A 24,055-nucleotide genomic window follows, 5' to 3' on the forward strand; every position below is an offset into this window, starting at 1 on the left:
TCTAGATTTCTGTACAGTTTCCCCTTAGAACTGCCTTCGCTGCATCCCACAGAAGTTGGGACGTGGTGCTGTTGTTCATTTGTCTCCATACATTGCTTCATCTGTTTTAATTTGGTTATTGATCCATTGATTATTTAGGAGCATGTTGTTAAGCGTACATGTGTTTGTGAGCCTTTTTGTTTCCTTTGTAAAGTTTATTTCTAGTTTTATATCTTTGTGATCTGGGAAGTTGGTTGGTAGAACTTGAATCTTTTTGAATTTACTGAGGCTCTTTTTGTGGCCTCTTATGTGGTCTATTCTTGAAAATGTTCCATGTGTACTTTAGAAGAATGTGTACACTGCTGCTTTTGGGTGTAGAGTACTGTAGATGTCTGCTAGGTCCATCTGTTCTAGTGTGTTGTTCAGTGCCTCTGTCCTTACTTATTTTGTCTGGTTGATCTGTCCTTTGGAGTGAATGGTGTGCTGAAGTCTCCTAAAATGAATGCATTGCATTCTATTTCCTCCTTTAGTTCTGTTAGTATTTGTTTCACATATGCTGGTACTCCTGTGTCGGGTGCATATATATTTATAATGGTTATATCCTCTTGTTGGACTGAGCCCTTTATCATTATGTAATGTCCTTGTCTCTTGTTACTTTATTTGTTTTGAAGTCTATTTTCTCTGACACAAGTACTGCAACACCTGCTTTTTTTCTCCCTATTGTTTGCATGAAATATATTTTTCCATCCTTTCACTTTTAGTCTGTGTATGTCTTTGGGTTTCAGATGAGTCTCTTGTAGGCAGCATATAGATGGGTCTTGCTTTTTTATCCATTCCATAACTCTGTCTTTTGATTGGTGGATTCAGACCATTTACATTTAGGGTGATTATTGATAGATACGTACTGATTGCCATTGCATGTTTTGGACTCGTGGTTACCAAAGGTTCAAGGGTAGCTTCTTTACTATCTCCCCATGTATCTTAACTCACTTATTAGGCTGTTACAAACAGTCTGATGATTCTTTATTTCTCTCCCTTCTTTGTCTTCTTCCTCCACTCTTTATATGTTAGTTGTTTTAATCTGTTCTCTTTTGTGTTTCCCTTGACTGATTTTGTGGATAGCTGATTTTATTTTGCCTTCAGTTAGTATCTGCTTGGTCTGCTTTCTTTACTGTATTTTTATTTTCTCTGGTGACATCTATTTAGCTTTAGGAGTACTTCCATCCAGCGCAGCCCCTTAAAAAAATACCGTAGAGATGGTTTGTGGGAGGTAAATTCCCACAACTTTTTTTTATGTTGGAATTGTTTAATCATTCCTTCAAATTTAGATGATAATCTTGCTGTATACAGTAGTCTTGGTTCAAGGCCCTTCTGTTTCATTGCATTGAGTATATCATGCCATAGTTTCCTGGCCTGTAAAGTATCTGCTGAGAAGTCTGATGACAGCCTCATGTATTTTCCTTTGTAGGTGATCTTTTCTCTCTCTCTGGCTGCTTTTAATACTCTGTCCCTGTCTTTGATCTGCCATTTCTTTATTATATGTATTGGTGTTCTCCTCCTTTGGTCCCTTGTGTTGGGAGATGTGTGAACTTCCATGGTCTGAGAGACTATTTCCTTCCCCAGATTGGGGAATTTTCAGCAATTATTTCTTCAAAGACACTTTCTATCCCTTTTTCTCTCTCTTCTTCTGGTACCCCTATAATGTGAATATTCTTCCGTTTGGTTTGGTCACACAGTTCTCTTAATATTCTTTCATTCCTAGAGATCCTTTTATCTCTCTCTACCTCATCTCTGTATTCCTGTTCTCTGATTTCTGTTCCATTAACAGTCTCTTGCACCTCATCCAGTCTGCTCTTAAATTCTTCCATTGTTTGTTTCATTTATGTTATCTCTTCAGGAATTCATCTCTTGGCTCTTGGATATTTCTTTGTAGCTCCATCAGCATGCTTATGACTTTTATTTTGATTTCTTTTCCAATAAGATGGGTGATTTCAGTCTCAGCAGGCCCTCTCTCTGGTGTTTGATGGATTTTGGACTGAACAAGGTTCTTCTGCCTTTTCACGGCAATGGAAGTGATCACTGGCAAGTGGCACATGTGTCAGCTGGGATAACAAAGTCCCTTTCTGCTTGCTGGTTGCCTTGCCTGTCTTCGTTCTGCCTCTGCCAGTCCACCACATACATGGAGCAGCCTCTGGGTTAATCCCCTGAGCTGCCATGGGCAGGGCAGCTCTTGGGATGTCCTAGGGCACTGGCGGGTTTGCAGGTGAGTAGTGTGTTCTCCCATGGGAACAGAGCCTCCTCGTGCTTCTGGACTCTGCGCTGGTCTCTGCTGCCTGTGTTGGGCAACTGCACACAGGGAGCAGTCTGTTGATTGATCCCGAGCTGCCATGGGCAGGATGGCCCTTAGGATGGCCTAAAGTTGCAGGTGAGCAGCAGGTGTTTGCCATGAGAACAGAGCGCCAGGTGCTTCTCAGACTCCATGCCGGTTTCCTCTGCCTATGACAGTCAGTCGGGTGCAGGGGGCAGCCTCTGGGTTAATCCCCTGAGTTGCTGTGGGCAGGGCGGCCCTTGAGATGGCCTAAGGCAACTGGCGGTGGCTGCCAGTGAGCAGCGTGTGTTCGCCTCAGGAACAGAGCCCCTGCGTGCTTCCTGGACCCTGTGCTGGCTTCCTCTGCCTGTGTCGGTCAGCAGCACACAGGTGGCAACCTCTGGGTTAATCCTGAGCTGCTGTGGGCTGGGCAGCCCTCGGGATGGCCCAGGGCACTGGTGAGGGTTGCAGGCGAACAGCGTGTTTACGAGAATAAAGCCCCTTTGTACCTTCTGGACTCAGCACCGGTCTCTGTTGTCTGTGCTGGTCAGCTGTGAGCAGGCAGTAGCCTCTGGGTCTGGCCCGGTTAGCTGTGTGCTTGGAGAAGCCTCTGTGTGGTTGCCGTGGGTGGGGCTGCTCCCCGGCAATGGCGGGTCAGCCGGTTTGCTTGCAGTGCCAGCCGGGAGGAATGAACAGCAATTTGCTCATGGCTGTGAGGGGCTTCCGAGCTGCGTTGCTATCCAGGGGGTCAGGGCGCCTGAAGTTCCTTAAAGTTCCCAGCCTCCTGGGCTAAGTGTGCCAGGACGATTTTGTCCACCTGTTAAACCCTTATCCTTTTAAGACTTTAAAAGTGCCCACTTTTCCTTTGTCCCAGGGCAGAACCTGTTCATAGTCTTACTCTCAGATTTTGCTTTTCCTTTTTTCTAATATCCAGTATACCATGCAATGTGTGTCTCTGCTCCCAGTGCAGATTACTAGGGCTGGTTATTTAGCAGTCCTGTGCTTCCATTCCCTCCCCACTCTGATTCTTTTCCTCCCACTGGTGAGCTGGGGTGGAGGGAGCGCTCGGGTCCCGCTGGGTCACAGCTTTGTATCTTACCCTTTTTGTGAGATGATGAGTTCTCGCAGATGTAGGTGTAGCCTGGCTGGTTACTGTATCTTCTGGTCACTCTTTTAGGAATAGTTGTATTTGCTGTATTTTCAAAATATATATGGTTTTGGGAGGAGATTTCCACTACCCTACTCACACTGCCATCTTGAGAATCACTCTAAAATTCTTTACTTAAACTAAACCTCACAGATTTTAAAATATTGTTTCCAACAATAAATACTTTATTTATTTACATATCTGTATTTCCACTGCTGTATATTCTTTCTTGCACTTCCAGGCTTCTATCAGAGATCATTCTTTCTTTTGTCTGAACAATAACGCCTTTTAGTATTTTCTTTAGTGCCATTTTTCTGGAGATACATTTTCTTCATTTTTGTCTGTCTATAAATATTTTTCTTCTATTCCTTAGTAATGTCTTTACTGGGTACAGAATTCTATCAAGAATGACAGGTATTTTCTTTTCAGCAATTTATATTCCATTGTGTTTTGCCCTCCTTTGTTTATGGCAGAAGTCAGATATCATTGTAAATTTTACCCTTTTGAAGTACTTCTTTGAAATCAATCTGTCTATTCTCTGGCTGCTTTAAATATTTCTTAATTATCTTTCCGTTTTTAGCAGTTAACTTTGGATTTTTTGGTTGATAAATTTTCAAAATTGAAGTATAGTTGCTTTACAATATTATATTGGTTTCAAGTATACCACATAGCGATTCAACAGTTACACACACCATTAAATCCTCTCCCCAACTAGTGACAATTATCTCTCACTATAGAAAGATGTTACAGAACTACTGACTATTTTCCATGCTGTACTTTTATCCCAATGACTAATTTAAGCTATGATTAAGATTTTATGGCTCTTTATCCCCTTCTCCTATTTTATCCCACCCACCCCAACCCCTCCCCCATGGTAACCACCAAGCCACTTCTCAGTGTCTATGAGTCTATTGCTGTTTTGTTTTGTTTTTAGGTTTCACATATTTATTTTGCCTAAGTTCCTTGGGCTTCTTAAACCTTTGGCTTATTCTTTGGACATTTTTGGACAGTTTGAATCTATTGATTTTGGCTTATTATCTCATCGCCTGGAATTCCAGTTACAGAAAATTTCCTTCTTGGTTTATTTCCTGTGTCTCTTAGTCCCTCTTCTGTATCTTTCATCATCTCTCTTCATGTTTCATTCTGGATATTTTGTTTTGGCCTATTTTCTAATGCACTAATTCATTTTTCAGCTGAGTCTGATCTGCTATTAAACTAATCCATTGAAGTCTTAATTTTAATTTTGTAATATTTCAGTTTTAGAATTTCCATTCTTTATGCAGTTTTTCTGTCTCTACCAAGTTTCTCACTCCTTTCTTTTCTGTACTTGACCACAGTAAACTTGGCTATTTGTGTTGGTATAGTCTCGTATCCTTGTGTGCCTGGCTGTTTTTCATATGTGCTAAACCTTATATTAATTTATTTTAGAAATAATTTGAGTCCTAGAATGACATTATCTTCCTCAAAAGAAAATATTCATTGATTGCTACCAGATGCCTTGCGGCATTCCCCACCTAGGATCTTCGCAATACAGTTTTGGGGATTACACTGATTTGAAGCTGAGCTTCAACCATCCTTACTCTAAGGTAAATTCCTTCAGGGTCTCAACATAGAACGAGATGGTCTGCCAGGCCCACCTCTCTTTTGGCAGGCCCTATCCTTCACTTTCTATGCCTGTGAGTTTTATGAAGCTACTGCAAGGGCCACTCATTTTTGGGGGTGTCCTCTCTCAAATAAGCAAACACTCCATGGGAAAACCAGCCCCCAAAGTCAGGTTCACCTTACTTGGCCTCCTTAACATCTTGTCCTGGTAATTTTTCCCTGCACTTATCCTATGTCTTCAAGCAGACTTAAAACAAAAAAATCCAAAGGGGCACTATAATTAGCAATTACAATATAGAAAGGTCATGGGGAAGGCAGTACAGCACAGAGAAGACAAGTAATGACTCTACAGCATCTTACTATGCTGATGGACAGTGACTGCAATGGCAGTGGGTGTGAGGACTTGATAATACAGGTGAATGTTGAAACCACAATATTATTCATGTGAAGCCTTCATAAGATCGTGTATCAATGATACTTTAATAAAAATAAATAAGTAAATATCAAAAAATATATCATGGAAAGATTTTCTCCTTTTTTAAATGGGAGAATTCAAGTATGTAAGGTCATTACTGTCTAGTCACAGGTAAAACTTTATAAGTATTTCTCCCCTTACCTGCTATAGCTTCAATACTTGGAATTGCAATAGTGCTGTAAGTACTGATTCTCTTACAAGACCATGTATAAACCAAGGAGTCTTCTGCATTTTCCAGTCCTGGAATTGAATCAATAAAAAAAGAGCCCCATTTTTTAGATAATGTATTCAGAGGCTTTGCCTTTGGTCCCTGAAAGAAAAGAACAATGAAAACTATAATTAATTAATGTTTGATCTCATAATGTTTCCCCCCACATTTGATATAAATCAAAATTTAAAAAAAAACTATGAATTTCACTTGTTTACCTTTAACCAAATATATATTATATAAGAAGTAAAACAAAGCTTAAAAGTCCTTTAAAGGTTTCCTCTCCTGGCTTTGTTTGGGAACCCTTTCTCATCCTCTGAGATTTGGCCTGAATGCCATCAATGATGTCTGCCCTGACCGCCCACACTCCGGCTGGATTAGGTCTCCTCTATTTTCGCACACCCTCAGTTTCTCTCTAATATAATAATTCTCATACTAAGTTGCAATTACACTATTTACTCTTGATAGATTATGAACTACATAAGGTCAGGAACTTTCTTCTATATTAATATATCTCTAAGGCTTGGTGCCTAGGACAGAACAGGCACAAAAACTGTGGATGAAATAAAAGGCTTATTCAAAAAATATGAGCATTAAAGATAGTAGTGTGAGAGCTGAGAAAGAAACCTCCTACCAAAACGACAAATAATATGAAAATATAGCAAATACATCTAATCCTGAAAGAGCAACAGGAAAGAAGGCACCTGGGGAAAACAGCAGACCTCAAGGAAAGGAGTAAAGTACCAAAACCATGACCCAGAGGGATCCAAGGCCTTTCCCCACCCCATATCATTGGCAGGAGGAAGAGAAACAGATAGGGGAAGGGGTGGAGGCCTAGGACTGCTGAACATCCAGTCATGGAGATCTGCTTTGGGAGCACAAACCTACATTGCATGGTGCTATGAAGATTACTAGGGCAGAAAGCTAAGACAGGTAGAATACTTGGAGAGACAGAGATTCCAGCTGCTTGGGGAAAACGTACCCACAACTGGCCACTCTGGGAAAAAAGAAAGGCAGGCAGGGTGAGAGACTTCCTAACACCGAGAGGACTGCTAAAGGGGCAAGGATTGCACAGAAGTTGCTGCTCAGGAGAAAGGACAGGTGGACAAAATAGTCTGGGTGAACTCAGCCCAGCAGGTTGGGAACTTTTAGGAGCTTCAGGCACTCCAACCCCTTGGCTGGCTACACAGCTCTGACGCCTCCCACCATGATATGCAGCCTGCTGCACCTTCGGGCCAGCACCAGCATGCAAACCGGTTGCAGACGTCCTTGCTTCAGCCACCCAGAGGGAGGCCCTGCCCAGGGAAGCTACAAGTGCAAACCATAGAAGCTTCCCCCTCCACACATGACCCACTGGCCCTGGCAGTGGAAACAGGCACTGCAGCCGGGAAGCAGGAAACAGCTCTTTCCTCCCAACAGGCACCAGCGCCACTCCCCTGCAACACCCAACATCACTCTGGGGGCTAAGCAGATCCAGAGTAAAGCTTCTGGGCACTAGAGGGCACCACCTACAAATATGAAACGTCAAAGGAACCTGGTTCAAACCAAAATCCCACAAACAACAGAAAACATAAAATGGAGGGATTTAGCAGCAGATTAGATGAGGTAGAGGAGACAGTAAAGGGAATAGAAATTAGAGAAAAGGAATACAAAGAAGCTGAGTCAAAGAGAGAACTAAAAGGATCTCTAGGAATGAAAGAATATGAAGAGAACTATATGACCAAACCAAATGGAACAATATTTGTATTATAGGGATACCTGAAGAGGAAGAGAGATAAAAAGGGATAGAAATTGTCTTTTATGAAGTAATTGCTGAGAACTTCCTCAATCTGGAGAAGGAGATTGTCTCTCAGGCCATGGAGATGCACAGATTTCCCAACAGAAGGGACCCAAGGAAGACAACACCAAAACATAAAATAATTAAAATGGTAAAGATCAAGGATAAGGACAGACTGTTAAAAGCAGCCAGAGAGAGAAAAAAGATCACATGTAAAGAAAAACCCATCAGGTTATCATCAGACTTAGCAGAACCTTACAGGCCAGAAGGGAGTGGCATGATATATTTACTGTAATGAAACAGAAGGGCCTCCAAGCAAGAATATTCTAGCCAGCAAGATTGTCATTTAAATTTGAAGGAGGGATTAAACAATTCCCAAACAAGCAAAACTTGAGAGAATTTACCTCCCACAAACCATCTCTATGATGCATTTTGGAGAGACTGCTATAGATGGAGGTGTTCCTAAGGCTAACTCACGAGAGAATATGAAACCACAGTAAAGAAAGTAGAATAGTTAATTACTAAGCAGACCGAAAATCAAATCACTACCCCAAAAGTCAGACACGGAATAGACAAAGAGTACAGAATATGATACCTAATAAATAAAGAATGGAGGAGGAAGAAAAAGGAGAAAAAAACAAGAAACTTTAGATTGTGTTTGTAATAGCATACTAAGTGAGGTAAGTAAGAGTGTAACATAGTAAGGAAGGTACCCATGAACCTTTGGTAACCACGAACATAAGCCTGCAATGGCAATAAGTACATACCTATCGATAATCACCCTAAATGTAAACGGACTGAATGCACCAATCAAAAGACATAGAGTCACGGACTGGATAGAAAAACAAGACCCATCTATATGCTACCTACAAGAGATGCACTTTAAACCCAAAGACATAAACAGAATAAAAGTGAAGGGATGGAATAAAATATTTCATGCAACGAATAGGGAGAGAAAAGCAGGTGTTGCAGTACTTGTATCAGACAAAATAGACTTCAAAACAAAGAAAGTCACAAGAGACAAATAAGGACATTACATAATGATAAAGGGGTCAGTCCAACAAGAAGATATAACTATTATAAATATCTATGCACCTAACAGAGGAGCACCTACATACGTAAAACAAATACTAACAGAATTAAGGGAAATAGAATGCAATGCATTCATTTTAGGAGACTTCAACACAACACTCACTCCAAAGCACAGATCAATCAGACAGAAAATAAGTAAGGAGACAGAGGCATTGAACAACACATTAGAACAGATGGACCTAACAGACATCTACAGAACATTCCCTCCAAAAGCAGCAGGATAAACATTATTCTACAGTGCACATGGAACATTTTCAAAAATAGATCATATACTGGGATACAAAAAGAGCCTCAGTAAATTCAAAAAGGTTGAAATTGTACTAACTTGTTTCTCAGATCACAAAGGTATGAAACTAGAAATAAATTATGCAAAGAAAAGAAAAAGCCCACAAACATATGGAGGCTTAACAACATGCTCCTAAGAAACCAATGGATCAATGACCAAATAAAAACAGACATCAAGCAATATATGGACAAAAGAGAGCAATAAGTCAACAACACTTTCACTGTGGGACACAACGAAGGCCATGCTAAGAGGGACATATATTGCTATACAGGCCTACCTCAGGAAAGAACAATCCCATATGAACAGTCTAAACTCACAATTAATGAAACTAGAAAAAGAAGAACAAATGAGGCCCACATTCAGTAGAAAGAGGACATTAACAAAGATTAGATCAGAAACAAATAAAATCGAGAAGAATAAAACAATAGAATCAATGAAATCAGAAGCTGGATCTTTGAGAAAATAAATAAAATAGATAAATCCCTAGCCAACTTATCAAGAAGAAAACAGAGTCTACACACATAAACAGAATCGGAAATGAGAAAGGGGAAATCACTTCAGACAACACAGAAATACAAAGAATTATTAGAGAATACTATGAAAAATATATGCCAAAAAACTGGATAACTTAGAAGAAAAGGACAATTTTCTAGAAAAACACAACCTTCCACGGCTGACCCAGAAAGAAACAGAAAATCTGAACAGACCAATTACCAGCAAAGAAATTGAACTGGTAATCAAAAAACTACCTAAGAACAAAACCCCTGGACCAGATGGCTTCACCGTTGAATTGTATCAAACATTTAGTGAAGACCTAATACCCATCCTCCTTAAAGTTTTCCAAAGAGTAAAAGAAGAGGGAATATTTCCAAACTCATTCTATGAGGCCAGAGTAACTCTAACACCAAAACCAGGCATAGACACAACAAAATAAGAAAATTACAGACCAATATCCCTGATGAACAGAGACGCAAAAATACTCAACAAAATGTTAGCAAACCAAATTCAAAAATACATCAAAAAGATCATCCATCATGATCAACTAAGATTTATTCCAGGGATGTAAGGATGGTACAACATTCGAAAATCCATCAACATTATCCACCATATCAACAAAAAGAAGGACAAAAAAAAAATCACATGATCATCTCCATAGATGCTGAAAAAGCATTCGATAAAATTCAACATCCATTCATGATAAAAACACTCAAAAAAAGGGTATAATGGGCAAGTACCTCAACATAATAAAAGCCATATATGACAAAAGCACAGCCAGCTTCATACTTAAAAGCGAGAAGCTGAAAGCTTTTCCATTATGATAGGAATAAGACAAGGATGACCCCTCTTCAAACTTTTATTCAACATAGTTCTGGAGGTCCTAGCCATAGCAATCAGCACAAAGAAATAAAAGGCACCCAGATTCGCAAGGAAGAAGTTAAACTGTCACTCTTTGCAGAAGACATGATGTTGTATATAAAAAACCCTTAATAATCCACCCCAAAACTACTAGAACTAATAACTGAATTCAGCAAAATTGGCAGGATACAAAGGCAATACACAGAAATCTCTTGCATTCCTATATATTATTGATGAACTAGCAGAAAGAGAAATCAGGAAAATAATTCCATTCAGAATTGCATCTCAAAGAATAAAATACCTAGGAATAAACCTAATGAGGAAATGAAAGACCTATGCCCTGAAAACTACAAGACACTTATGAGAGAATTAAAGAGGATACTAATAAATGGAAAAGTATTTGGTTCTCATGGATAGGAAGAATTAATATTGTCAAAATGGCCATCCTGCCTAATGTAATCTACAGATTCAAAGCAATCCCTATGAAAATAACAATGGCATTCTTCAACGAAGTATGGTAAATAGTTGTAAAATTCATATGGAATCACAAAAGGTCCTGAACAGCCAAAGCAATGCTGAGAAAGAAGAATAAAGCTGGGGGGATTACGCTCCCAGACTTCAAGCTCCACTACAAAGCCACAGTAATCAAGAAAATTTGGAACTAGCATAAAAGCAGACCCATGGATCAATGGAACAGACAAGAGAGCCCAGATATAAACCCAACCATATATGGTCAATTAATATACAATAAAGGAGCTATGGACATACAATAGGGAAATGACAGCCTCTTCAACAACTAGTATTGGCAAAACTGGAGAGCTACATGTAAGAGAATAGAAACTGGATTATTTTCAAACTCCATACACAAAAACAAGCTCTAAATGGCTCAATGGCATAAATGTAAGTCATGAAACCATAAAACTCTTAGAAGAAAACACAGGCAAAAATCTGTTGAATGTAAGCATGAGCAACTTTTTCATGAATGCATGTCCTCGGGCAAGGGAAACAAAAGCAAAAATGAACAAATGGGACTACATCAAACTAAATAGCTTCGAAACAGCAAAGGACACCATCAACAGAACAAAAAGGCATCCTATAGTATGGGAGAATATATTCATAAATGACATATCAGACAAGGAATTTACATCCAAAATATATAAAGAACTCACATGCCTCAGCATTGAAAAAGCAAATGACCTGATTTAAAAATGGGCAGAGAATAAGAACAGCACTTTGCCAAAGAAGAAATTGAGATTGCCAACAGGCACATGAAAAGATGCTCCAAATCACTAATTAACAGGGAAATGAAAATTAAAACCACAATGACATAGCATCCCACACCAGTTAAGATGGCCAAGATCTAAAAGATTAGGAACAACAAATGCTGGCAAGGATGCAGAGAAAGGGAAACTCTCCTACACTGCTGGTGGAAATGTAAATTAGTTCAACCACTGTGGTAAGCCATATGGAGGTTCCTCAAAAATCTAAACATAGACATACCACTGGACCCAGGAATTCCACTCCTAGGAATTTACCAAAAGAAAGATCTCAGATTGAAAAACACATAAAGAAAGATGGCGGTGTGAGAGTTGAGACAGAAGCTTCCTCCTAAAACCAGAGACAGTATGAAAATATAATTAATATGACTAATTTTGAGAGAGCAACAGGAAAGAAGGCTGCGCCAAACTGCATACACCTGGAGAAAAGAATAAACTTCATGAACAGGGTAACGTACCAAAGCCGTGGCCCAAGCCCTTCACCCACCCCAGCTCACTTGCAGGAGGAAGAGAACCGGGGTGGGGAGGGAGTTGAGGCCTGGGACTGCTGAATACCTAACTCCAGAGATCTGCTCTGGGAGCACAAACCTACATTTCATGGTGCTTTCGTGGAACTCTCATGATTAGAGGGTTGGAAAGCTAAGACTGGAGAGACTGAGATTCCAGCCACTTGAAGAAAGCAGGGGTCCATATCCAGCTGCTCCGGGACAAAAGAAAGGCAGGCAGAGAGACTTCCTAACAGCAAGAGGGCTGCTAAAAGGGGAAGGATTGCAGAGCTTACTGCTCAGAAGAAAGGACAGGTAGATAAAATTATCCAGATGCACACTGCCCAGCAGGGTGGGAACTTCCCCAATCTTCAGGTGCCCCAGCTCCCTGGCTGGCTACACAGCTCCAAGGACACCCTCTGTAATATGCAGCCTACTGTGCCTTTCTCCCAGCCAGCGACACCTGGTTTGTAAACCAACAACCCTTATCCTGGCATTAGGCCAGCCAGAGGGAAGCCCCATCTACAGCAACTACAAACCAAAAACATAGAGGCTTATAACTGTTTGTTCGGCCCACAGGTTCTGGCAGTGGAGGCAGGCATAGTAGCTGGGAAGCAGGAAACAGCTCTTTCCTCCCCCCAGGAACCAAAACCGATCCCCTGCGACCCCTAATATTAATTCAGTGGCTGAGTAGGCCCAGAGAGTAGAACTTTTGGGCACTAGAGACCACCACATACAAATATGAAACACCAAAGAAAACTCATTCAAACTAAAATTATGAATACAACACCTGAGAAAGAATCAAATGAAATCAACCTCATGAATCTTCCAGAAAGGGATTTCAAAATAAAAATCACTAACATGCTCATGGATATACAGAAAAACATTCAACAACTCAGGAATAAATTCTGGTTGGAGATACAATTGTTGAAGAGCACAATGGAGGGCTTTAAAAGCAGATTAGATACAGGGGGAGTAGACAATAAATGAAATAGAAATTAGAGAATACAAAGAAGCTGAGGCACAGAGAGAAAAAAGGATCTCTAAGAATGAAAGAATATTGAGAGAACTGTGTGACCCATCCAAACGGAACAATATTCACATTACAGAGGTACCAGAAGAAGAAGAGAGAAATAGGGATAGAAAGTGTCTTGGAGGAGGTAATTACTGAAAACCTCCCCAATCAGGAGAAGGAAATAGTCTCTCAGGCCATGAGGTGCACAGATCTCCCAACACAAGGGAACCAAGGAACACAATACCAAGAGATATAGTAATTAAAATGGCAAAGATCAAGGACAAGGACAGACTACTAAAAGCAGCCGGAGAGAGAAATAAGATCACATACAAAGGAAAGCCCACCAGACTATCAGACTTCTCAGCAGAAACCTTACAGGCCAGAAGGGAGTGACATGATATATTTAATGCAATGAAGCAGAAGGGCTTCGAACCAAGAATACTTTATCCGGCAAGATCATTTAAATTTGAAGGGGGGATTAAACAATTTTCACATAAGCAAAAACTGAATTTACCTCCCATAAGCCATCTCTGCAGTGTATTCTGGAAGGATTGTTATAGATGGAAGTGTTCCTAAGGTTTAATAGCTGTTACCAGAGGTAATAAAACTACAGTAAAGAAAGTAGAAAAGCTAATTACTAAGCGAATGCAAAATTAAATTAACTATTCTCAAAGTCAATCAATGGATAGACAAAGAGTACAGAATATAATACCTAATATATAAAGGATGGAGGAGGAAGAAAAAGGAGGAGAAAAAGAATAATAACCCTAGATTGTGTTTGTGATACCATATTAAGTGAGTTAAGTTAGACTCTTAGATAGGAAGAAAATTAACCTAGAACCTTTGGTAACCACGAATCTAAAGTCTGAAATGGCAATAAGTACACACCTATTGATAATCACCGTAAATGTAAATGGACTGAATGCACCAATCAAAAGACACAGAGTCAATGAACGGATAATAAAACAAGACCCATATATATGCTGCCTACAAAAGACTCACTTTAAACCCAAAGACATACACAGACTAAAAGTGACGGGATGGAAAAAGATATTTCATGCAAACAATAGGGAGAAAAAAGCAGGTGTTGCAGTACTTGTGTCAGACAAAATAGACTTTAAAACAAAGAAAGTAACAAGATACAAGGACATTACATAATGATAAAGGGGTCAGTCCAACAAGAGAATATAACTATTATAAATATCTATGCACCCAACACAGGAGGACTTACATATGTGAAACAAATACAGAATTAAAAGGGAAAATAGAATGCAATGCATTCATTCTAGAAGACTTCAACACTCCACTCACTCTGAAGGACAGATCATCCAGACAGAAAATAAGTAAGGACACAGAGGCACTGAACAACACACAGATGGAGACCTAACAGACATCTACAGAACACTACACCCAAAAGCAGCAAAATACACATTCTCCTCAAGTGCACATGGAATATTTTCAAGAATAGATCATATCCTAGGCCACAAAAAGTGCCTCAGTAAATTCAAAAAGATTGAAATTGTACCAACCAGTTTTTCCAAACACAAAGGTATGAAACTAGAAATAACTTACACAAAGAAAATGAAAAATTCCACAAACACATGGAGGCTTCACAACATGCTCCTAAATAACCAATGGATCAATGATCAAATAAAAACAGGGATCAAGTAATATATGGAGACAAATGACAACAATAATTCAATACCGGAAAATCTGTGGGATGCAGCGAAGGCCGTTCTAAGAGAAAGTACATTGCAAAACAGTCCTACCTCAGGAAAGAACAACAATCCCATATGAATAGCCTATACTCACAATTAACAAAACTAGAAAAAGAAGAACAAATGAGGTCCAAATTCATTAGAAAAAGAGATATAATAAAGAACAGAGCAGAAACAAATAAAACTGAGAAGAATAAAACAATAGAATCAATGAAGTCAGTAGCTGGTTCTTTGAGAAAATAAACAAAATTGATAAACCACTAGCCTGATTTATCAAGAAAAACAGAGAGAAGAAATGGCCATTGGTCCGTTCCATCATCCTAGCCATGGTGATCAGACAACACAAAGAAATAAAAGGCATCCAGATTGGCAAGAAAAATAAACAGAATCAGAAATGAGAAAGGAGAAATCACTACAGACACCACAGAAATACAAAGAATTATTAGAGAATACTATGAAAAATATATGCCAAAAAACTGGATAACCTAGAAGAAAAGGACAACTTTCTAGAAAAATACAACTTTCCATGGCTGACCCAGAAAGAAACAGAAAATCTGAACAGACCAATTACCAGCAATGAAATTGAATTGGTAATCAAAAAACTACCTAAGAACAAAACCCCTGGACCAGATGGCTTCACCGCTGAATTGTATCAAACATTTAGTGAAGACTTAATACCCATCCTCCTTAAGGTTTTTCAAAGAGTAGAAGAAGAGAGAATACTTCCAAACTCATCCTATGAGGCCAACATCACTCTAATACCAAAACCAGGGAAAGAAACCACAAAAAGAGAAAATTACAGACCAATATCCCTGATGAACAGAGATGCAAAAATACTCAACAAAATGTTAGCAAACCAAATTCAAAAATACATCAAAAAGATCATCCATCATGATCAAGTAAGATTTATTCCAGGGATGCGAGGATGGTACAACATTCGAAAATCCATCAACATTATCCACCACATCAACAGAAAGAAGGATAGAAAAATCACATGATCATCTCCATAGATGCTGAAAAAGCATTTGACAAAATTCACTGTCCATTTATGATAAAACCTGTCAATAAAATGGGTATAGGGGGCAAGAACCTCAACATAATAAAGGACATATATGACAAACCCACAGTCAATATTATACTTAACAGCAAGAAGCTGAAAGCTTTTCCTTTAAGATTGGGAACAAGACAAGGATGCCCACTCTCCCCACTTCTTTCAACATATTACTGGAGGTCCTAGCCATGGAAATCAGAAAGCACAAAGACATAAAAGCATCCAGATTGGCAAGGAATAAGTTAAACTGTCACTATTTGCAGATGCTATGATATTGTACATAAAAAACCCTAAAGAATCCACTCCCAAACTACTAAATCTAATATCTGAATTCAGTAAACTTGCAGGATACAAAATTAATACCCAGAATCTGTGGCATTCCTATACACTAACGACAAACCAGCAGAAAGAGAAATCAGGAAAACAACTCCATTCACAGTTGCATCAAAAACAATAAAATACCTAGGAATAAACATAACCAAGGAAGTGAAAGCCCTATATCCTAAGAACTACAAGACACTCATGAGAGAAATTAAAGAAGATACAAATAAATGGAAACACATCCCGTGCTCATGGATAGGAAGAAAACAGCCATCCTGCCTAAAGCAATGTACAGATTCAATGCAATTCCTATCAAACTACCAACAGCATTCTTCAATGAACTAGAGCAAATCGTTCTAAAATTCATATGGAACCACAAAAGACAATGAATAGCCAACGCAATAGTGAGAAGGAAGAATAAAGCTGGGAGGATTATGCTCCCCAACTTCAAGCTCTACTACAAAGCCACAGTAATCAAAACAATTTGGTACTGGCACAAGAACAGAACCATAGACCAATGGAACAGACTAGAGAGCCTAGATATAAACCCAACCATATATGGTCAATTAATATATGATAAAGGAGCTATGGAAATACAATGGGGAAATGACAGCCTTTCCAACAACTGGTGCTGGGAAAACTGTGGACAGCTATATACAAGAGAATGAAACTGGATTATTGTTTAACCCCATATACAAAAGTAAACTCAAAATGGATCCAAGACCTGAATGTAAGTCATGAAACCATTAAACTCTTGGAAGAAAACATAGGCAAAACCTCTTAGACATAAACATGAGTGACCTCTTCTTGAACATATCTCCCTGGGCAAGGAAAACAACAGCAAAAATGAACAAGTGGGACTATATTAAGCTGAAAAGCTTCTGTACAGCAAAAGACACCATCAATAGAACAAAAAGGAACCCTACAGTATGGGAGAATATATTTGAAAATGACACATCTGATAAAGGCTTGACGTCCAGAATATATAAAGAGCTCACATGCCTCAACAAACAAAAAACAAATAACCCAATTAAAAGATGGGCAGAGGAACTGAACAGACAGTTCTCCAAAACAGAAATACAGATGGCCAACAGACACATGAAAAGATGTTCCACATCGCTAATTATCAGAGAAATGCAAATTAAAACTACAATGAGGTATCACCTCACACCAGTAAGGATGGCTGCCATCCAAAAGACAAACAACAACAAATGTTGGCGAGGCTGTGGAGAAAGGGGAACCCTCCTACACTGCTGGTGGAAATGTAAATTAGTTCAACCATTGTGGAAAGCAGTATGGAGGTACATCAAAATGCTCAAAACAGACCTACCATTTGACCCAGGAATTGCACTCCTAGGAATTTACCGTAAGAATGCAGCAATCAAGTTTGAGAAAGACCAATGCACCCCTATGTTTATCACAGCACTACTTACAATAGCCAAGAATTGGAAGCAACCTAAATGTCCATCGATAGATGAATGGATAAAGAAGATGTGGTACATATACACAATGGAATACTACTCAGCCATAAGAAAAGGGCAAATCCTACCATTTGCAGCAACATGGATGGAGCTGGAGGGTATTATGCTCAGTGAAACAAGCCAAGCGGAGAAAGAGAAATACCAAATGATTTCACTCATCTGTGGAATATAAGAACAAAGGAAAAACTGAAGGAACAAAACAGCAGCAGAATCACAGAACTCAAGAATGGACTAACAGGTACCAAAGGGAAAGGGACTGGGGAGGATGGGTGGGTAGGGAGGGATAAGGGGGGGGGAGGAAGAAGGGGGGTATTAAGATTAGTATGCATGGGGGAGTGGGAGAAAGGGGAGGGCTGTACAACACAGAGAAGGCAAGTAGTGATTCTACAACATTTTGCTATGCTGATGGACAGTGACTGTAAAGGGGTTTATAGGGGGGACCTGGTATAGGGGAGAGCCTAGTAAACATAATATTCATCATGTAAGTGTAGATTAATGATACAAAAAAAAAAAAAAAAGGAAAATGCAGTTCCTGTGTGGTGACCTCCAGTGATTTCTACACAAGGGTATAAAGGGCATATAAAAGTGTAGGCAAAGGGTCTGTTTGTGTTTATACAGAGGATCAAAGCCTAATTTGGCTACCCCGAAAATCAACTAAGATACGATATGAAAAAGAACTTCCAACATCTGCACTCTCTGGAAGACTCATGCCAGAAGATGATCATCAAAAAACCCCAACAAAGATCCACACACTGCTACAGGTGTAGATGCACTCATCCCACCAGTTCCTGGACTTGCCATGGGAATGAGGAAGGAGCTATCTAAGCTGGCCTGTGCACACAGTAAAACAACAAATTTGACTGGATCTATACTGTTGGAACTCAACCAAGAATTAGGAGAAGTGCAAATTGTAGCGCTCCAAAATCTTACAACTACAGACTATTTACTGTTAAAAGAACATATGGGACGTGAACAATCCCCAGGAATGGGTTGTTTTAATTTGTCTGATTTCTCTCAGACTGTTCAAGTTCAGTTGGACAATATCCACCATATCATAGATAAGTTTTCACAAATGCCTAAGGTGCCTAACTAGTTTTCTTGGTTTCACTGGAGATGGCTGGTAATTACAGGTATGCATTGGTTATGTAACTATACTCCTATTATGTTAATGTGTGTGCGCAGTTTAAGTAGTAGCTTAAAACTTATACATGCTGAAGTTACTCTATAAGAAGATATGTCAAAGAAATAATCAATCTTCCCATGTTTTCTTCCGCCTGCTACTTCTATAGCTTTTCTTCTTCCTTCCTAATTACAACCCTTAAATAGAATTCGTGCCTCGTATCATAATTCTTCCAAGTGGTAAAGATACCTCAAGACAAATGTTGGGCATAGAAGATACAGGGCATAAATATGCAAAGAAATAAAAAGCTAACCATTTCAAACAATAAGGCTTCTCTCTCACTTACCAACTTTACATTTCCCTGTATGGCCCCGGAAGATGACTGGTTAGCCAGAGACGGGTAAGATTCCTCAAGGGAGGAACAACCTAAGACAGGCACAGTCGCAGGGGGGTCATCAGGTGAGAAATTGGGGATCAACAGAGGTGAGGCTTAGAACCTCACCCCCCCTGTTCTGAGAGAAATCTTCTGCATACGTGGATGTTTTATTGCCCTGGTCTAGCTTGGATTAACACATAGTCTACAGGCACACACCTGATCATCTACATTTGCTCTCTTACAACACTAAACTATGTTTTCTACCTTTATCTTGTATCTACCTACCACTTCAGCATTTTATTAAAAATAATAATAACAATAAAGAGAGAAATGTGGTATCCACATATAAATCAAGTATAAAAATCAAAAGAGTATTCATATTTGAACTGACTGTTTATAGTTCATAATGGATGAGCAAAACCGAAAGTTTCTGTTTCCCTTTTACTGTTCACCATGTAACTTATTCACTATGTAAGAATTTGTTCTACATGTAAGAACTTGTTTGTTATGCCTCAGAAGATTGGAGACTGACGAAAATTAGGCTTGGGGTGGATTAATGATTGTGCATTGAGCATTGACTCCCCTATACAGAATTTTATTGCTGTTAACAACCATTTGATCAATAAATATGAGAGATGCCCTCACAAAAAACAAAACAAAACAAAAAAAAAAGGACAGACTTCCAATTGTAAAATAAATAAGTAACCGGGATGTAACATATAGCATAAGGAATATAGTCAAAATATTGTAACAACTTGGTATGGTGATAGCTCATACCTAGAATTATCATGTATATAAATGTTGAATCACTGTGTTGTACACCTGAAACTAATGTAATGTAATACCGTGTGTCAACTACCCTTCAATAAAAAATAATTATCTACAAAAAAAAAAAAAGAACTGAATGTAAGTCATGAAACCATAAAACTCTTAGAAGACAACAGAGGCAAAAATCTCCTGTGCATAAGCATGATCAACTTCTTCCTGAACCCATCTCCTCGAACAAGGGAAACAAGAACAAAAATGAACTCATGGGACTACATCAAACTAAAAAGTTTCTGTACAGCAAAGACACCATCAACAGAACAAAAAGGCATCCTTACAGTGTGGGAGAGCATATTTGTAAATGACATATCCGACAAGGAGTTAAAATCCAAAATGTATATAAAGAACTCACACGCCTCAACACACAAAAAGCAAATAACCTAATTAAGAAATGGGCAAAGGACATCAAGAGAGAACTCTCCAAAGAAGAAATTCAGATGGCAACAGATACATGAAAAGATTCTCCACATCACTAATCATCAGGGAAATGCAAATTAAAATCACAATTAGGTATCACCTCACACCAGTAAGGACGGCCAGCATCAAAAAAGACTAAGAACAACAAATGTTGGCGAGGAAATCGATTAAGATGAACCCTCCTATACTGCTGGTGGGAATGTGAGCTAGTTCAACTGTTGTTGAAAGCAATATGGAGGTTCCTCAAAAAACTAAAAATAGAAATACCATTTGACCCGGGAATCTCACTCCTTGGAATTTACCCAAAGAATACAACTTCTCAGACTGAAAAAGACATATGCACCCCTATGTTTATTGCAGCACTATTTACAATAGCCAAGATATGGAAGCAATCTAAGTGTCCTTTCGTAGATGAATGGATAAAGAAGAGGTGGTACATATACACAATGGAATACTATTCAGCCTTAAGAAAGGAAAAAATCCTACCATTTGCAACAACATGGATGGAGCTGGATGATATTATGTTCAGTGAAATAAGCCAGACGGAGAAAGATAAGTGCCAAATGATTTCCCTCATTTGTGAAGTATAACAACAAAGCAAATCTGAAGGAACAAAACAGCAGCAGACTCAAAGACTCCAAGAAGGTACTAGCGGTTACCAAAGGGGAGTGTTGGGGGAGCCTGGGTGTGGAGGAAGGGAGAAGAGGATTTAGGGGCATTATGATTGGTAGACATGATGTGGAGGGATCATGGGGAAGACACTGTAGAGAAGACAAGTAGTGAGTCTGTGGCATCATACTTAGCTGATTGACACTGACTTCCATGGGGTATAGGGGGGACTTGATAATAAGGGTGAATGTAATACCGCGTGTTTTTCATGTGAAACCTCCATAAGAGTGTATATCAGTGATACCTTAATAAAAGAAAAAGAAAAAAAATACTTCCCAGCATTTTATAGATATGGCATCAAATTTAAGGATTAAAAAGAAATCCTGCCAGATCCATAAATCTGTAGTATAAAATCTATTGTCCTTTTCTGATGAAAATTTCATTTTAAAGGATCACACAGTCCCAAAGATGCCTTTAGATTTATGATTCTTGGTGCTGAGAAGCATTTTGTGAAGCAAGATAAGAATATATGTGTTTAGATTAATTTTGTGAATATGTGTTTGAGAATCACTCAGCAAGAATCTATTTTGGATTCACCAAATATATTTAGAGCCCTATTAACATGAATACGTATGCTACTATATGTACATTTAAGGTGTATTTAAGTATAATCTCTCAAGGTTTAAGGAGCAATTTATAAAAAAGATTTTTTTATTTAATTCATTTTCTAAAATAATGAGTCTGAAATTAATGACTCACATCACACATACTGTATGTAGATTATGGCTCTGTAAACATTGGTAGATTAAAAAATTTAGTATATGTACATGTTGAACAAGAGAATGGTGTTAGACGGCTGTTTAAAATGAATGGCCTTATTAAGATATCTCTGCTAATCCAATAAGCCCTTACTTAAGTCTGATACTTGTGAATAAAAATTTTGAATATTGTTCTGAAATTTATGTATACATACACACACACACACACACACACACACACACACACACACACACACCCCTACTAAATCCCCCACAGTGTGAGTAGATTTAATGATATATATATATATAGGAGAGGATATTATACATATATAAACTAAAGTGTATATGGATTTCTGTTTCTTCATAGTTTCATGAATCTGAAATGTTTCATTTACAATCTCAATAATGACATATAATATGTATATATATCAATGTTGTATGAACAGTGCCATGGCCACTGACCATAATGTAAAGAAGTTTTCAAGAAGAAAGAACACTGAATATACCAGTTTCTTCTACCTAATTTGTAATTCCGTTTTATTGAGAAGCCTGACTGCAGAAGAGCCTTGAGAAAAAACTTCACCAATTGAAAATATCTCATAGAAAGTAATTTGAAAGAAGACTGTAACCCCAAACTCATTATACCCTTTATGAGAGTAATAGGGAAAATGTCTCCAAAATGGCATTATTTAAATACCTACTATTGCTACAGGTAAAATTGAAAATTACATAGCTGCAAAGAATACTTTATTTTAAAAGCCCAAGAATACATTTTTATTTTGAGCTAAAGTAAGAAACAGATGAGATTATTATGAAGGAAGCTAGGGAGGAGCTCCCTTTCCTTTTTCTAAACAGGAGGCTAGTCTTATGAAATTACAACTGTCCAAGTAATTACAAGATTATGGAAGTGACTTTTGATTTATTTCTGGTAACAGAGATAAATGAAAACAAATAATTCTTCCTTAGCATCCTTAACTGCCTTAATTTAATGATCAAAATGTGCCATTTTTGCTTATCTGTCATGTTCCAATATAGGTGAGTGAGTAATCAATAAATACATTAAGATTTTAGAAAAAGTTTCTTGTATAAGCCTTTAAAGCCATGTAAGATGTTTTTTGTCCTCATCACAAAAAACAGGTCCCAAATGAAGTGGGGTAGAAGTGATTTCCACAGTCCAGATGGTTTTATCTAGGATGGAAGTTACTCTAAATATATGAGAAACTGAATTGAAGCCCAAGTGAAACAAAATGCTGATTTCCACAGAACGCTGTAAGTGTAAATGTTCTGGTTCACTCTGTCAGTCCTGAAATGACCTGGTCAATTTGGTTTTTAGTTATACGGTTCAAAGTTCACTTAGGCTGAAAAGTAACCAGAAATATGAAATTAAATCCCTTTGCATTCAGGTTTTGTACTCACCAAAAGACAGAATATCATGTATGTTCTGTGCTTGACATCTGGTTAGAAAACTGAACTGTTTTTCTTAATGATCACAAAATAAACAGAGGAACCCTCAGGTGATGCTTTGTGTTTAGCTTTCTTGACGGGCTGTTTCCCTCCTGCTGCAGCAATTGAGGATGTTTGTTTTCTTCTCTCCACCCAGGGAAGCAAGAAAAAATCAGAATCCCCACCACATGCTGTACTTATGCTTGGCTTTGATAAACAGACAGAAGAAGTGTGTGCAGAGAGACAAACCTGAACTCAAATATGAAAGCAGTCTGACTTTTAGAAGTTGTGGTTCTATGTTTGTATCAAAAGGTAACTTTTGAAAAAATCACATCATTGTTTTAAAATTATTCATAATCTGCCTTTAAATATAAGCAGAAAAGATGTCTGAAAGAGGATTTTCCTTAAAGCAGATAAAACAACTGTTGGCCTGAATCATCGGCTAAGGATGGGGCCATCGATACAAACACTGCTCAAAAACAAACTACAGACACATGATGGTATTCAGACTGACCAGGAAAATTTTAGTCAAGTAGTAGCAGGATACTTTGCTTTTTTAATGTAATGCTTTAGGCCACAGCCAGGAATCCTGTAGTAAAACACGTGCCTCGGACCCCAAGTGGACAGGGGAATCCATCTTCACAACTCTACTTTTCCTGGAATCTCAACAGTATGAGACATGGAAAGAGAGGTCAGGGTAAAGTGGAACCTTCTAAGGCTTTATTCTAATCCTGTTACTTGGCCAAACCCTCCCATTCCTTGCTTCCTTGCAAGGAGAAGAGTGAGTTGAGGAAGTGGAGTCTGGTAAGGGAGGAACATTATTTATTTCAATTCTCTCTTAGGAAATAGAACCTTCAAGCTGTGTGATTCACTATTTCCTGTCTAAGAACCAATTATTAACTAATTATTAACTTTTTGTGAAATTGTTT

The 24,055-nt window shown here is 38.6% G+C and overlaps 1 protein-coding gene and 1 long non-coding RNA gene across 4 annotated transcripts in view; one reads left to right on the forward strand and one right to left on the reverse strand.

The window, feature by feature from the left end:
- NT5DC1 (5'-nucleotidase domain containing 1) overlaps positions 1 to 24,055 on the reverse strand; it is a 169,418-nt gene that overhangs the window by 7,951 nt on the left and 137,412 nt on the right. For all 3 annotated transcript variants that reach the window (XM_036893532.2, XM_036893531.2, XM_036893530.2), the window contains one exon: positions 5,653 to 5,821. In XM_036893532.2, coding sequence (XP_036749427.1) covers positions 5,653 to 5,821 — 169 coding nt within the window. The remainder of the gene's footprint in view (positions 1 to 5,652; positions 5,822 to 24,055) is intronic.
- LOC130679825 (uncharacterized) lies at positions 1,513 to 23,519 on the forward strand. The gene is made up of 2 exons (XR_008992781.1): positions 1,513 to 2,242; positions 23,284 to 23,519. It is a non-coding gene; the product is annotated as an uncharacterized LOC130679825 (long non-coding RNA).

This window comes from Manis pentadactyla, chromosome 12 (genome assembly GCF_030020395.1).
Source record: "Manis pentadactyla isolate mManPen7 chromosome 12, mManPen7.hap1, whole genome shotgun sequence".
Classification (NCBI taxonomy): domain Eukaryota; kingdom Metazoa; phylum Chordata; class Mammalia; order Pholidota; family Manidae; genus Manis; species Manis pentadactyla.